Source organism: Schistocerca piceifrons, chromosome 2, assembly GCF_021461385.2.
Source record: "Schistocerca piceifrons isolate TAMUIC-IGC-003096 chromosome 2, iqSchPice1.1, whole genome shotgun sequence".
In the NCBI taxonomy this organism is placed as follows: Eukaryota; Metazoa; Arthropoda; class Insecta; order Orthoptera; family Acrididae; genus Schistocerca; species Schistocerca piceifrons.
The window spans coordinates 110,766,536-110,784,365 of NC_060139.1; the positions used below are offsets into that span (position 1 = coordinate 110,766,536).

Below are 17,830 nucleotides of genomic sequence, written 5' to 3' on the forward strand. Positions count from 1 at the left end.
CTGTACCAGCAAAGTAATAACACTCAAAATACGCTAAGCGCTATACGGGCTAGAACGCACTATCCCAAAATCACGTGACTTGAACTGCAACAGATTTTCTTGACAGAATTCTCGTTCTGAGCTTCCCAATGCTCAACCATAGAGTTTTATGCTCAATCACAGACATGTAATATATGTCTATGGATTCCATGTCAAGATTCCCTTGTTCCCAAAGTCACACACTTTCTTCAGCTCATTCAATAGTTGAATGTTTCATAAACAATCATAAAGTGTATATTTGCGAGTTCACTTTCTAGAATTGGGAATTACAAAAATTGCCGATGACAAACTAAAATAACAGCTGCACTGCAGATTACATGAACAATAGTACGTGCTATTAGTAAAAGAAAGGAATCCATTTATGATGATGAAACTACACCAAAAAAATGTAGAAATGCGTGAAATATGAAGGTTGTTGTGTTTGTTCAATGGCGAATTCTTTTTCAAAATATAATTAGTGATGTTACGTCTTTGGTTTATGAGTTCGTCCGCAGTATTACTGGTATCGCTGGTTGCCAAGAATACAAGTTGTTGTAACATGTAAACATGGGTGATCCGCAGTTTATTGCTGTTAATGACATTGACGGTGTTTTAGCTTTTCTTCTAAGTGTTAGTTACTTCTCAGATTTACCATCCATATTGTTATTTAAACAGCCGTTCTGAGAACAAAATGTTTATGTTAATAACATGTAACCACTCGAAATATGAATATATATTCCTTATTTTCATCTGCATGGGTTGCGGCCCTGAATGAATGGGAAATATTTAAGTCCAGTCTCATTCATTGTACACATTACATTATTGAGCTCATTTAAACTGCCTGTTATAACAGATATGATTCTCTGGAAACCGCCTTTGACGTTTGCGCTTTGTAAAACATTGTCCCTTGCTCAGCAAACTGCTGTTGCATGTACCGATGTTAACTCATTTGCTGTCTGATTGTTTCGGGATACATTCGTTGTACCTTTTTTTATTACTAGTATGAACTAATCTCAAAACACTATAAAAACCTGCTACTTCAAATAGTCGTAAATTACTAGTCAAGATTAACCAATACATCAAAACAAAATGAAAGTAAATAAATGTTCCAGACAACATTATTACTTTGAGCTGATGACGATATTCTTTATGCAACTTGGTATTGCACACATCGGCCCTTGATTTGTTGTGATGGATGGATTCGTCAGCTGTATGTCACTTTCTAACCGATAGTGGAAATAGTATACCATATGTTAAAATTTGTTTGTTGTGGCTCAGATTTTTCTCGCCGAGTAGAAGTTTGGTTTGCACTGTGATTATTCAAGAAAACGTGTTTTACTAGTTGTAGCTACGTCAGAGCCGTACTTATGCGGCAATTTGAAGGTATGGAATGTAGGCGGGAATTATCACTAACAGTCACGTAGTATAAACACGATGACAGTTGTATGTACTGGACACGCCCATGTGTTCCCATGTCATAGGTCAGAATTGTCAGCAAGTGGAGTAAGTACGCAGGCTGTGGTATAAACACATAATTAAGAAGTATTTGAACAAGTGTAGAAACTTGTTAATAATTTTTCTGACCATTTGTTTGTTTCCCGAGGATTACTTAATGCTTGTTTGATGACATGTCAGTGACAAACTTTGCGACCTTCTTGTACGGTATCTCGTATAGGCCAGTCAGTATAAGACTCGCTGTTCACAGATTATACCATTTACGGACTTTACATATAATTGAAACTTTTATTAATGTTTTATGTGGAGAGACAGTATGTGCAACTTTGATTTGGATGAAGGCCATCACTGCTAGTGTTCTCAGACTTGATGTAATTGTGAAAAATAATCAGATATACAGAGGACAAAGCAGTAGTTTAGAGATGATGTACATGCACCGGTAGCATAATACTGATTTGTCTGTGTGTACACTGCTGTACATTTTGTTGGAAGAGAAGCTAAGAAAAATATTTGTTTTTAATGATTTCAGATTGATTGGTGGGATCCTTGGCTTGTCGGTCTAATTGTCTTCCATGTAGCAATAACAGTGGCAGCTTTAACTACACGAAACCACAGCAACTTTCAAGTATTGCTGTTTCTAATCCTTTGTAAGTGTCATTGTAGTTAATTTTTATGGTAAATTACTAAATCTGTATTTCTTTCTTTTTTTCTTATTAAACTATTTACAGTGCCCCAAGTCTATGCTACAGTTTTTCTTTCTCAATACATACAAATAAACAGAAGACACTTTTTGTTTAGAATGTATTCTATGGCTGTACTGACTTTGAGGAAGATACCAGTTACAATAGACAATATTCTGATACAATAGTATTGTCTGTTCGAATTTGGTATTGACATTAGAAAGCATCAAATTCCATTAAATCTTCATGGATGATTATCCAAAATGATTTTTACTAATGTTCATTGTGCGGATGGTTTTTCATATTTGGCTGGGCTGTAAAAAGCTGATTAATTTTGAATGCTCTGACTATGCTGTCATTCTCAAAAAAAAAAAAAAAAAAAAAAGTTAATATGAACATGATTTACGCCACACAAGTGACCACAGTAATAATATTAGAGGTAGGCCTATGAGAATGCACATAGAAATCTACAGGCTCCTCATTTTATGTTGGTTAACTATTAATATACCACAATAAGTAAGAATGAAATGTGTATTCATGAAGTGTACTATTTGCTAAACAATTTGAGGCTACTGCTAATCATATCTGATAAATTGGTTTTGTGTGTTGAAAACATCTGTGGACTGATTATACTTCTTTGGGGCACATCCAGTGTTACTTTCATTTCTGTTTGGGATTCATTGTTCACTATAATATAGGCCTGCTGGAATCTACTAATCGAAATTTCTTTAATCCAATCACGTACATTGCAGAGATGCACTGTATGATTGTATCTGGGATATCAGTCAACAAAGTGGTACAGTGTCAAATGATTTTCACAAACCGAAGAAAAAGAAATTGATATGTTCATTTACATCTACTGTTTGTAAGGCATTCTGAGTGAGTAGCTTAAAGCCTGCTATGTTTTATGCACAGGTTTCCTTCAGTCCATGCAAATTCTTTGAGAGATCTTGGTCTGTAACAAGTATGGCCTAATTTATTTCTCAGAGAAGCAGTGCTGTTTAAGAACAAGAGACTCATGAAAAACATTAGGTAATGAACTAACAGGAGTCCCTTTAGAGTTGGATGTTAAGTATCGTTCTAAGTAAAATTAAATTAGTTTCTTTCTATAACAGGAATACAATATGTGATGGGAACAAGTGAGGGTAAGAATACTCTGTAGAGTGGGTATTGAATGAAGCATTGATTGAGTTATAGGCACACTTCTTCAGAGCTAACTTGCAACTTGACTGAGTTGTATTTAATGGAGTGCATGAAGGGAGAAAGGAGATGTGGAGGGTTATGGCAATTGGAACGATGGGTATCTGATAGTGGGGAGGAAGTGACATCAAGTAAACGTGACACCAGTGAGCTCACTCTGGAATAGGCAATTATAGTTTCCTGTGGTTCACACTCATGTGAAGGAGTGGACTGGGTGGAAAAAATAGAGCAGGAAAAGGAGGCAATCTGTGATGTTGAGGGTATAAGTGTTGAGTGAAGTGGGAGGACATCGTGACAGAGGTGGAAGTTGGTATGGAACAGGGGCTAGCAGAGACTGATGCAAAGAGGATTGCAGAATTGATGGTTGGGTTGTAAGGACAATTCTCATATATGTTAGCTTCATGTTAATTTATATGATAAATGATAATAATGTAAAAAGAGTGATTTTACATTTATATGTAAATATGGTTACATGCTAATCATTTACATTTTTTTAATTACTGTTATGAGTTATTCCTCCCTATCATCTTTTACACTTTACAAAAGTAGAAATTCTTATATATGTTAGATGTTTTATATCGTTGGGTAAGTGATCAAAAATTTTGGTGACAGCATTTTGAACACTTTTTTTTCCAAAGACAACCTTAATGGGGAGTAATGAGTGTCATTTTTTCTTTCGGTATTGCTATTACATGTACATCATTGTCCTTTTTGAACTGCAGTGGACTAATTACAGCAAACATCATGAGGGAACAAATATATTGTGAAGCATTAGTCAAAGCACCCAGCTCTTTGAACAGATGTCTACAAGATGATGTTGGGTGAGCACCTCTTTATTCTTAGTGCACATTTTTGATAAATGAACACATTCATTTTTCAAATTGAGTTACCCCAGAATATTATTCTATGTGACATTACTGAATGAAAAGATGTGAAGTATGTCAGCCTACTGGTTTGTCGGTCCCCAAGATTTGCAATGATTCTAAGTGCAAATGTGGCTGCACTAACTTGTTGCAGGAGTTCCATTTCCCCCACCCCCCCCTCCCCCCACCCCACCCCACCCCACCACCCCTTCCAGTCTTCACTTATCATGGTGCCATACATCTAGATGTGCAGAACCAAATATGTTCTCATTTTGAAATTGAGAGAAACCATTCACAGAAGACTACTCAATAATAAGAACATCATTTACCATCTCTTTGTTGCTGTATACATGTTTTATTACAGTATCAGTGTCATCCACAAAAGAACTAATTCTGCTTGTAGTCAGTCTAAGTCGCTGCAGTCATGGACTGTGCGGCTGATCCCGGCGGGGGTTCGAGTCCTCCCTCAGGCATGGGTGTGTGTGTTTGTCCTTAGGATAATTTAGGTAAAGTAGTGTGTCAGCTTAAGGACTGATGACCTTAGCAGTTAAGTCCCATACGATTTCACACACATTTGTACATTTTTCTGCTTGTTGTATGTTAGACAGAAGATCATTTAAGTAAATGAGAAACAATAGTGAACCTAAGCTCGAAGCTTGTGGAACCCCCATAAGTGATTTCTTCCCAGTTAGAAGAATCTCTCCTGGTTGCATGAATTACTGAGTATAACTCTTTCCATTTTTTTAGTTAAATATGACATTATCCATTGGTTTGATACACCGTCAATTCCATAAAACTTCAGATTATCCAGGAGAATATTGTGATTCACATTTAAATGCCTTAGCTCACAGAAAATAACAGCTGCTGCTATTTTGTTATTTGTTGTTTGTAAAATATGACGAGTGAATGTGTAAATAGCTTTCTCAATTGAGCAACTCTTCTGAAATCCAAACTGTGATTTTCCGAGGATGGTATTGTTGCTCAAGTGGGATACTGTTCTAGAATACTTGACCTTCTCAAAAATTTTGGAAAATGTCAGTAGTTACATGGGTCAGTGGTTACCGACATCTCTCGTACTACCTTTCTTATAGAGGAATTAAACAATGGCACATTATAATCTCTCTGAAAAAATTTGCTGAGTTTTTGATGGATTTCTTATTTCAGAAAAGCAGTGCGTATGATATGTGAACATATCTGTAATGCTCTGTTCTGTAGGAAACCCCATCAAATGCAAATGACCTTTTATTTGTGAGGGGATATATAATTTTCAGGTGGAGAATCGGGTGAGACATCCATATAATTGAATTTTATGTAAATTGCGTGTTCAACGTACTCTTTTTCATTTTCCTCTTGAATTGTTTGTCCGTATTTTTTCTACTATGCTTACATAATAATTGCTAAACGTATCTGCTGCCTGTGACTAATCATTTGTAGCCATTTAAATTAATAGTGATGTTATCCTCTTCTGTGGCTTGTTGTCCCATCTCTTGTTTTACTACATCCCATATAGCCTAAGTATGTTTTTGTAATTACTGATTTCGGACATAATGTTCACATTCATTGATTTTTTTTTAGTAACTTTTCTTGGTAATTTTAAGTAGTTTTTGTAGTGTGCAACTACTACAGGATCTTCATTTGTTCTTGCCATCGGATACAGTTCCTTTTATTTCCCAAGATACATTGCGTATTCAGTTCTGCACACACAGGCTAATACATCAGTTACATTTATAACACATGGTGAGGAAATAGTAGAGTGGAATCTTCAAAATTCTTAGGTGTACTTATTGATGAGAATTTAAACTGGAAAAACATATTTTGGAATTTCTATACAACTTAGTTCAGCCACATTTGCACTTGGAATCACAAATCTTAGTGAGAGACAAATCAGCAAGTTGACATACTTCACATATTTGCATTGAATAATGTTGTATAGAATAATGTCTTATGGTAACTCATCTTGAAGAAAGAAAGTAATCATTGCTCAAAACTGTGCTGTAGGAATAATATGTGGTGCTTACTCATGATCATGTTGTAGAGATCTGTTTGTGGAGTTAGGCATTCTGACTGTTGCTTCACTGTATATTTATTCCTTCATTACATTTGTTGTAAATAATTCATTGCAGTTCAAAAGGAACAATGAAGCACATAATTAAAGTACTAGAAGAAAAAGATGGCATTCATTACTCCACATTAAAATTGTCTTTAGCACAAAAAGGGGTACACAATGTCGCAGCTAAAGTTTTGGTCACTGACTCTGTGATATACAATACCTGACAGACAGCAGAGTAAAATTCGAAAACAAACTGAAAAAAGTTTCTTTTTGACAACTCCTACTCTGGAGAAGAATTTCTGAGTGTAATGTGTAGAATATGGTGGGTAAGTGTTACTGACACACATCTTTGTATTTGATGATAATAATAACAAACTTATAAATTTTCAACATGTAGCCATATTTACAAGTTGGTTTGCAGTGTGAATGTAAAATAACTCGTTCCACATGTGGAACATGAAATAACTAACAATCATTAATCCTTATAGCGATTCGTGGTTTTTACATGGCTGTTTAGTGTCCTTTATGATTAGCTTATGTGAAAAGCTATTTTCCAACAATGATATGAATTTTTCAAGGAATAAATTAATTCGCTTATTACCTTTACCCAGGTCACACTATCCTTTTCCCCCTTCACTCTGTCTAGTTCATATTACGGATGATCTAATTAAACATGGAGGGCACAAATCTTAGCTTCCTTTTCAACAATTTTCTTGTCTGTTTTGTAGAACCAACAGTTCCATGGGAGAGCCTCATTGGGATCCCCAGTACATTCCTCACTACAATCATCACACTGTAATTCCAGTACACAATCTACACATACTAACCCCTGTCTGACTACCCTACAATAACATCCACTTTTATCATGTGTAGTAACATGGACTAAACACTTAAAAGTAGAACTAAATCACCTAACACACTTTAAACTACATGAAATTTTGTTAGTTATGAGCCACAAAAATATTAGACCTACAGGTTAGCACTTCAGGTGTATGTTATAATATAAAAGGTAGTTATTTCCACTTAAAACAAAAACTCTTCACTCACTTAACTGCAGAATGTGTTAATTAACTTACTCTTGATATTACATAACTTTCAATCACTACTCATCCTTAACATTAGTTGACATTGAACAATGTTCAGCAAAATACGACCTACCAAACATGGTATAAGTTTATGTGATAATTTAAGTACAAAACTTCAGACGTAAATGTAACAAAGTGACAACACTGTCATTGTTTTTGTACATATTTCGTTAAAATATGCTTCACTCAGTCACTTTTCCCTACAAAAAATTATCTTTTCTTCGCTATTAACACAAACATAGCTACAGGGAGACACCCGTGCTGCCAACCTCCAGTACTACGTAGTTCAGATGCTGGTCAGGGGATCCAAATGGCACAGGTTGTGAAGCACAGATTATGGGTGACTCTGCTCTTGGCCACAGTTTGGTGAGGACAGCTGGTTGATTGTTACACAAAAGTTTCAGCAGAGGTAGTATATAATATGACTAGTTTCACCAGTGGTCCTGCTTCTGATGGGATATTTGCTGGCTGACTGCATAAGACTGGTCTCGTTCGTGGTTCTAGTGCAGGTGCGTGACCCATAACACAAGGGGTTAAGAATAAGTTTGACTTAACAATGGGCTGGATATTTTGTAGATTGTTTAGGTGGTGGAATATTTCTTAGGGAGAGGTGTGAAGGATTTTTCTGTAGGATGTTCCTCATTTCCAGAATTGTTGATAAGTAGTCAAAGGTCTGGCAAGGGAGGCAACTAAATTTTTCCATTCCAAGGTGGTATTGGATAATGAGGGGAGTGCTCCTTCTCAGCATGTACATAGAGGTGATTGGAGGATTAAAGGCATGTCCCATATCCACAAATGACTCATTTCTACTCAGTGTGCTTGTTGCCTCTCCCTCACAGTTGGCAGCAACTCCGTTGTGCCTTCCCTTTCCTTCCCATTCCTTCAATGCCCCCTTTTTTTCCACTCAACCACTCCAAATTGATCAACTCCTCACACCAGTTGAGATGTTGTGGCAGTGTAGCATATTCAGTCAAAGATAGCGTGGCCATGCAGGTGTGTGTTGTATTCTGTAATTATCTCTATAAAATGACAATGTTTTGAAACTCAGCCACATCTTTTGTCTGATTTATATGCGTTCTGATCACTAGAGGCTCCTACTATACAGCAAATTGTTACTTTTATTCCTTGCATCTTATTATATTCCACCAAGGACATTCCAGTACCATATTTATTTCGCTATCTCTAGTTTTTGAGTGTGCGGTGATCATGGTAGTAGTATTCCCACATATGAATACATTATTAGATTTGGAATTCAGTATTTTGATGTTCTGTCTCATGAATTCCATTTAAGACTGAACTACTCCATGAGAGATTGAATGGAAGGCTTAGATTCATTTGTTGACTTTGCATTGGATCAAGATAGCCAGAATGTGACTGTGGAAATTATAGTTAGCATCATACAAAATCGTACTTAAGTTTGCGTGAGTTCATATTAAATTTTTGATATCAGCTTTTCGCAGAACATTTTTGTGAGAATTGTTTGCACTCCATTTTCCAGAACAGTGAGCTTGTTGCAGTAAACACTCAGACTGCTGTGGAGATGTTCCTTTGCATATGTGTTGCTGAACATTTCTGCGATTTGTACTGTGCAGTTCCAACAAACTCTCCGTTATCCATGAATGCTTCAGCAGATAATAACTATTATTTGAATATTCTTGGCTGGCATATTTTCTTATGTGCACTATAGAGTTTTAGGTAGCCTAAAAAAATAAAAGTTCTTTTGAATTATATGAAAATGTATAATGTCTTAGAGGCGGCAGATTGGAGCCAGTTTTGACCCTCTGTGTATAGCTTTTCTTCTCACGGTGAACATTGTTTATGAATTTCTATTATGTAATCTAGCTAAGTCATAAACTGAGTATCTTTGGGCCTGGAATGGTACAAAAACATTGTAGAACTGAAGAAAATGCACTGATCATGACCTACAGCCCAGGATTTCAAGATATTCAGTGCAATTAGTGGTTTGGCATTACTGTGGCAACCATACAAAGTTTTTAATCAAATGAGAGGCATTGAAGCCATTCCAAAATTTGTAACCCAGAAAACTGTTGCCTGCTTGTGAAGAACAAGAATGTTAAAAAAATTGAAGGCGACGACTGAAACTGACGTACACATTTCCCTAAAGAAGACTTAAAACCATTGCTATCATCTTACTCCTCAAATGATCCTATCAGTACTGCATACGGTGAACATTCATGGGAAGAACAGAGGTGGGTCATCCATAATGAATCAGTATCGTACTGATGATAATACATCATTAATTACTTCAGCTAATGTAGTTGAAAAATATTAATGAAGGATGTTGTACTTTTATTTGTTTTTGTCTGAGACATAATCATTGGCTTGATACCTGAAAACTGCCTGGAAGAGAAGGACGATGTGAAGACTGGAAGTTGTCTTCAAAAGCTCAAGTTGCCAATACACAGTTGTATTGTCATATTGTGATATACCTCCAAGTATAGTCTGTCAGTAAACTGAAGAGCGAGCGAGCAGAGTCCCCACTCTGCCAATCCAGCTACATCACAAGGCACTTCTACAGGCTGTTTGACAACATAGTACTGGCCCTGCCGCGTGTTTATTTGTAGACAAATACATTAAGACCATAAGGAATACAAAAAATGAAAACTACTTCTGAAAAACAACATTATAGAGTAAATAATATTAACATAAGAATGTAGGTCAGGATTCTACTACAAACATAGAGCCGAATGCCTATTCATGTGGGAATTTAAGGCTTGTTCTTACTTTGTGTTTCTACTAAAAGGTAGAAGTTTTCTTTGAAAGACTGCATTGAAACTTTACAATTCTTGAAACACGAAGAGTGTTTAAAAAGTAAGCAGAAATTTATAATTTTATGTGTTGTATTAGTCCGATTTGCACCACTTTTTTGTCACTGTCTTCGTAAATGTGTCTCAAAAGTGTGTGTTCAATGTTATCCATATGAGGTATTTACTCTGTTGTCAGCTGTCAAAAAGGTTACATGTGTTTTGTTAGCATCAACGATTATTTGTTTTGTATAAAAATAGATTAGAGAATCTGTATTAAATTTTGTTATAAGAATGGAATATAGTGTACGAAATTTTTAGAAATGTTAAGTATTACTTTTGGTGAGCCTGTTATGAGTGAACCAAGAGCATACAAGTGGTATAAACATTTCAAAGCAGGTGTTGAAGGACAGCAGTTTTACAAGCATGGATGAGATTAAACATGCACAGTTAAGAGACCTATAAACTATCACGAAGAAACAGTTCCTAAAGTGTTTTGAGAATTGGGAAAAGCACTGGCATATGTGTTTATTATGTAATGGGGAATATTTTGAAGAGGATAGCATTGCTGTTGATTAACAGTAAACTTCTTACTAAAAAATAAAAATAATATGTGAACACACCTCATATGTCAAGCTTTTTGCTTAGAAGTCTAGAATCGGTGTACATGTTTCGAAGGAAATTTCAGCAGTGCTTAGAATAGCTATTGCACACATGTTTTAAGTGATACGTCTTCGAATCAGGTGGATAGTGATTGAGATAGAGATTTAGTGTTCCATAAGCATCAAAGGTTTTACGTGATTTTCAAATTGTCTGTAATGGTGGGTTTCCTCCCAAAATTATTCGTTTTCCTTCATCGCGATTCCAGTAAACCATGCGACTTATTTTCGCGTTTCTTCCTTATGAGTCCTATTGGGCGAGGCTGACGTTTGCATAAGTTGCATACCATTGATTGGGGCTGGTAATATTAGCCAACAGTTCTTTTTGGGACACCTCTTTAATACACATAATAACATTAGAGACAATCAAACGCTCGTTATTCCCCAAATACCTCCTCTACTTCGTATTCTGCACATTTTCTTGCAATGCTAGATGATTATCCATCACTTCCGGATATCGAAGTATATCAGTAAGTATACAAAGTTAACTGACTGACACTGGTAACGAGGATCCCACAAACAGAAACGATGTATACCACTGCACGCCGATCTACGCTGCTAGACAGCTAACGGGCAGCAGATTTTGGGCGCCCCTGTAGGCCGGTGGCAGTGTTCTTACAAGAAAGGCCACTTCCCCCACCAAAAGTGCTACTCACTCTTGGGTTTACAGACAGACTGTAGTAGCACAGGCTTTCTTAAAATGGAAGAAAGTATCTATAGAGTATTAGCATTATCTATTTTTATTGGTTGAAGGGTAACATTATTGACAGCTGAATGGTGCTTTCAGAGCTCACACTCGCAAGTATCTGAACTCAAGCTTGACCAAGCAGTTAGTTGGGAAAATGCTATGATAGCTCCTGAAAATTGCATTATTCTTTCCTGGTTTGAGGGACTTTACGAAACTTGCCTTCCATCCTTGAGTCAGGAAGGGAGGAGAATCTCTTTCCTGTTTCTTCCCACCACCAATAGTTTGATGCCCAGGCAAGGTGGTCTTCTTTGTGCTTACATATAGATCACCTAGAAAAAGATTTCTTGACTTCTATTATAGGGTTCAAAGCATGAATAAAATACTGATGTAGGAGTGCTCTTCGAAGCTTTATCAACATAAGGAATGTTGTGTTGGATGGTGTCCCTGGGACTTCCATATTTTTATGGACTCCTGCTGATGACATCTGTAGGGCACAAATGCTCCTCACAAATATTAGTGTGCAGATGCCAAGAAAAAGCCTTTAGCTCCAGCGCATAGAAAACAGCACACACTGTTGGAAGACACCTACTTAGTTATGACAGCAGGCTGGGCGAGGGAGGGGGTTGGGGGGTGAAGAAACATCAGTTGCCAAGTACTGATGTTTCTCCGTGACAAATGCCACTGCACTTCACAATCAGTCATTATCACCACAGTTACTCCATTGAAAGACTTGCGTATGTGTTGACGCAATAGCTATTTCATTGTTCAGTAGATAGTTTTTAAAAATCTCTTTGACAGAGATAGTGAGATCTATGAAAACATACTTGTGCAGATATTTCCATGTCTATACTGGAACAATGTTAAAGAGAAAATGATATGATCTCTTCAAGAGCAGAGAAGGTCTGACGAACATTATTTCTTAATGAAGACTTTTCCGTGGGATGAACTAATCTTATTTCAGAAATGCTCAGGAAAGAAGTCATACAGTTGCATTTTGGAAGACAATCTTCAATTGCATAAAATATTGAGGAACGTCCTTACTTCATTAAGTCTTTTGAAAGAATGACATTTCAGTCTAACTAGACACATGAAATATTTATGTTGTTTGACAGTAAATTGTACAAACACACTAATTTCAAAATGACTACCAACTCTGGCTGTCATCAGCCATTGACAATGTGATTTCTGCAGTGGTGGGAATGAACCATCAGTTTTATGATCTGATGTTAGCTGATAACTCTGATAAAGGTAATTTCATTTTGAAATTAGAATGGTTCTGCTGGACAATAAATTATCTTCAGATTCATTAAGATCTTTCTTGTTTACCACTTACATAGAAATATGGTTGCTTTGCTATTCATTCAGCCTGGCTCTATTGAAGTCTTGTTATTTATTTTATGTATATATTTATATGTATGTGTAGAAACATGCATGGTATATATGTGTTGTATATTTTCAGTGTTGTTGGTGTACTTCTCAGAGAATATAAATGAAATCGCTGCTAGCAAATGGAAGTAAGTAAAATGACATTGAGTATTCTACATTTACTATAAATAAGCAGCAAAACTGACCTCAAGCTGCTAAAGTGGATCAAATTGAAAGGCTTGCACACCTGGTCAAGTTTATAGATGTCTGGAAAAATATGAATTGTCTTGTTGTGAGAGAGATTATGTGAAACAACAGATATTCTCGCAGATAATTGCTGAATCAGATGAAAAAAACAACAACAAAGAAATGAGAAAGTTACAGGAAGTAAAGAAGTATGAAACCACAGAATACACAATGATTATAGAGAGAGGGGGGGGGCGGGGGGGGCGGGGGGGCAGAGTATAGTGTGGCAGAGGGAACATGAGTGCATTTATTCTTGTAGTATTACATTCTAGAATTGTGTTTCTGACACTGACTAGGTAACAGCTTGACAGTTGATGTTAATATGAACTCCATTATGATTAGGCTTCATCCTGCATAAAAACCGCCCTGATTCAATTTCTCCATTGTTTCTAGAAATCAGACAAAATAAATATCTGGACTGTTCCTCCTTCAAGACCGTGGTAAAGTTAGTTTTCAGAATGATTTAATTTTTAATTTCTAATTGCGTATTATAGGACATTAGACCTCTATGTTCCTGCCTGTCTTCCAACCTAACTGAATAGAATAGTTTAGGTGTTGCTCAAGTAAACTCCTTAAATTGGATGATCAAAAAGTTTTTACTAAAATGGAAAAAAAAGAAATTACTTCATTTTTAATCAAATAAAATTTAGATTTCAGTAGAGTTTCCTTTTTCTACAAGAAAAATGATGTAGCATTTTCCAAGACTTTTCAGTTCCTCACAGAAATAATTTTTATTTAAATCAGGAAAATATCGCATGAAGAATAGAGTGAATGCTTGGACAATAGTACATTTTGGAACTCCTTAAGGACCAATATGCCAAAGACTTTTTTGTTGCCTTTTACTGCTTTTGGGGGTCAAAAATAAGTACTTTTTGTTTCCTGCTTTCTTCATCCATTTAACTATATTTTCTGTTTTCCAATTTAAATGCTATAAATATTTAAGCCATAAGACTCTGTCATCAAGTACAAAAATTTGAGAATTGAAATATGTCCACTATGGTAAAGATGGTATGACAAGTTGAAAAAGAGAGAGAGAGGGATATATATACATGTGTATGATAAACCCCTTCCCTCAAAAATACAGGGTGATTCAAAAAGAATACCACAACTTTAGGAATTTAAAACTCTGCAACGACAAAAGGCAGAGCTAAGCACTATCTTTCAGTGAATTAAGGGAGCTGTAAAGTTTCATTAAGTTGTACATTTGTACGCCATTTCAGCCAATAAAGTTTTTGGTCCCTTTTTCTTCGAAGGTGCTACTGTAACTGGACTACAGTATCTGGAGATGTTAGAGAACTGGCTGTTCCCTCAGCTTGAACAAGAAGCACAACAATTCATATTTCAGCAGGATGGAGCGCCACCACATTGGCACTTATCTGTCCGTAACTACCTGAGCGTCAACTACCCGAGGCGATGGATCGGCCGCCAGGCAGCCCGTGACAGAGCACTTCATCACTGGCCTCCAAGAAGCCCTGATCTTACCCCCTGCGATTTTTTCTTATGGGGGTATGTTAAGGATATGGTGTTTCGGCCACCTCTCCCAGCCACCATTGATGATTTGAAATGAGAAATAACAGCAGCTATCCAAACTGTTACGCCTGATATGCTACAGAGAGTGTGGAACGAGTTGGAGTATCGGGTTGATATTGCTCGTGTATCTGGAGGGGGCCATATTGGACATCTCTGAACTTGTTTTTGAGTGAAAAAAAACCTTTTTAAATACTCTTTGTAATGATGTGTAACAGAAGGTTATATTATGTTTATTTCATTAAATACACATTTTTAAAGTTGTGGTATTCTTTTTGAATCACCCTGTATTTATCTATCAGGCTTCCTCTGTGTTACCACAGATGACGTGTCACTGATCTCATTTTTACTAAGATTGCAGTACGCGCAAGGCGCTTGCTTCCACCGCCCTGAGTTGAATGCATAAGTTGTAATAAATGTTCACCAATGTACAGTCTTCTATTGTTGTTCTCCCCTGTGCAGAAAACAGCATGTAGGTCATGAATCAGTTATCTTGAGGCTGTAAGAAACTCTTAGCGAGGAACTGTTATTTTGGAAATAATTAAATTTCCAATCAGTTTGTTTACACGGGATGCCACTTGCTTTTTAGTAGCAGAATATGAGAAACTGCATAACTATATTCCACTTTAGAGTCACAAATAATTTCTATTCTTCAACAAATTAATGAACTGCATATTTCCATAATTACTATCACACTATTCTAAACTATATGTGCAACTAACCAAACATTAATAATAAAGTTCTAACCTGATGCCAGCTGTGGCAGATAACATGTCTGTCCTCCAGCACTGCTGAACCAGCTCTAATCTTGCAGCCAAACCACTTTGCCCGCCATTAAAGTTAGACGCAATCTGAGGATCACTGAAGTGCATTGTTGTCCTTTTCATTTAAAAATTGTTTATTATTTTGCTGGTTGTTAATACTTGTGAAATAATGGAATGATAACATACTATTGAGACATGCTTTGAATATGAATTGCAAGTAAATATGCTGTTTAGTTTGTATAATATTAATAACAGAAGATGATCTTTTTGGCATGCAACTTCCAAATGCATCAGCCAATCATGGAGGAGGACCACAGTTTAGGCGGTCTTTCTCACAATACCCATATTGAACAAACCCCCTTTCATAAATACCTCACACCACATTACATCATCTTGCCACTACTGCCTTCTCACCTGCTCTAAGAAGAGCTTCTTGTAGCCAAATAAGATGGCTGTAAAGCCAGAAATATTTCATATCCTCCTCCTCCTCCTGAGATTTCCAGGAATTGGGATGTTCCCACAGACAACAATCAAATTTGGAAATAAATGCATTTTTACTCAAATTTTTATAAACTTTTCAGTTATCATCTCTCAAGAGCCATACCATTCCATTATATTTGTAGCTTGTTATTGTTTTTCAAAACTTGAATCTACTCTTTATTTTTTTCATTCTCAGTTTATTAATCAACTTGTAAAATCATAGACTAAATTATTTTGTGGTTAGAAAAAACTAATAAATTTGTGTACCACCTTACATCCCAAAATCATTAATCTTTAGTTACACTTTCTATACTAATTACATCATTCTTTAAATAGTAAATATTTTCAAAGTAGCATCATTCTGTGCCTTTATGTTGTTGACAGTCTTTTGTCGATTTACAGTCTATCATTTCTGCTAGAACACTCTACAGTAGTCCATTAACTCCTAACCAAGTTTCAGCCATAAATTTTTATACTGCTGTTATACTACTACCAGCACACTGCCGTCCATTAAATTCAACAAAGTATTTCTCATAAGAAGTTAAAACTACTATATCACTACTATTGATGCATTGCTGTCCTTTCAATTCAATGAAACCTTCTAAACACTTTTCCTCATCACTATGTCAGCACCATGTTGTTCTGCACTTATTTATATGAATGCGTCATACAAATAAAATGAACACAACACATGTACAATTCACGAATACGTGTAGATGGAAGAACATTACACTCGCACCTTTCCCAGAACATATGCAAGCAGCCCACAAAAGCAACCCATACTGATGATTCTGTTGTCCATGATATGGTCTTGCGTTGTGAAACTCTAGACTTTCCAAAGTGGTGTTGAGTTCAACAACTGTCACTCCATTCTCTCATCTCCAACCTCAGCATACAGGTCCAGTACAAGTCCACGAAACAACACAAAATGCCCTAAATTAGTTTCCTAATAACTTTAAACAAATTGTAAACAGACATGTTTTCACACTATTACAATATAAATGTTTTGTTATGATTTTGGGTGTTTATAAACAAAGCCAATGTTTTTGTTTTGGTCACAGATGTAGCTACATACAGCTGGGGCATTGCCCCTCACACTCTTTAAGAGCTCTGTGCTTGCTCGCACAATATGTTACTGCTGACTTGCTTTGCTAATGACTCGCGCCACTAGCCGATGTCATCTACTGTGCTCTTTAAATCTTACCTACGGAAGCTTACAATTGCGATTCACAGATACTTTGAGAGAACATTTTAGAATCTTGCTTCAAGCAAAATGCACAAGCACTCATTTACCAAATCATTGATTCATTCCACAGTGTGAGGTATCATTCCTCCTGTATATGAATGTCACAATTGCTACAAAAAGTGCTAGGGGATCTCTAGTCGTATAATGACAATGTATTTTGTACTGACTTTCATTTACGAACATTGCGTGAGTTTGTAATGTGTAGCCAGACTTCAATTGATCAGAAATTTTATCCTGCTGTTAAGCTACTATCGCTGCATTGCTATCCATTAAATTCAACAAAATATTTCTTGTGAAGAATTTACATTGTTGTTCACACTTGGTACATTGCTGTTCTTTAAAATGACCAACTGTAATTTACACTGCTATACAACTACTATAGGCACATTGCTGTCCTTTCAATTTGATGAAACGTTTTTTACACTTTTCTTCAGTATTATGTAAGCACCGTGCCATTCTGCACTTATTTATATGAATGTGTCATAAAGACATCCACTTCACAGGGTTACAAATAAAATAAACACAACACCTATACATTCCATAAATATGTGGAGATGGAAGAACATTACACTCACACCTTTTACCAGAACATAAGTAAGCAGCCCACAACAGCAAACCATATTGATGATTCTGTTGTCTATGATGTGGTCTTGCATTGTGAAATTCCAGACTTTCCAAAGTGATGTTGAGTTCAACAACTGTCACTCCATTCTCCCATCTCCAACCTCAGCAAACAGCA

General features: G+C 36.3%; 1 protein-coding gene across 1 annotated transcript in view; it reads left to right on the forward strand.

Annotated features, from left to right (window-relative positions):
• The first annotated feature begins 520 nt into the window (after positions 1–520).
• Positions 521–17,830, forward strand: part of LOC124776773 (transmembrane protein 18) — a 48,635-nt gene continuing 31,325 nt past the window's right edge. Inside the window, exons 1-3 of the mRNA XM_047251910.1 lie at positions 521–648; positions 2,003–2,120; positions 12,923–12,977. Coding sequence (XP_047107866.1) covers positions 586–648; positions 2,003–2,120; positions 12,923–12,977 — 236 coding nt within the window. The 5' untranslated portion in view covers positions 521–585. The remainder of the gene's footprint in view (positions 649–2,002; positions 2,121–12,922; positions 12,978–17,830) is intronic.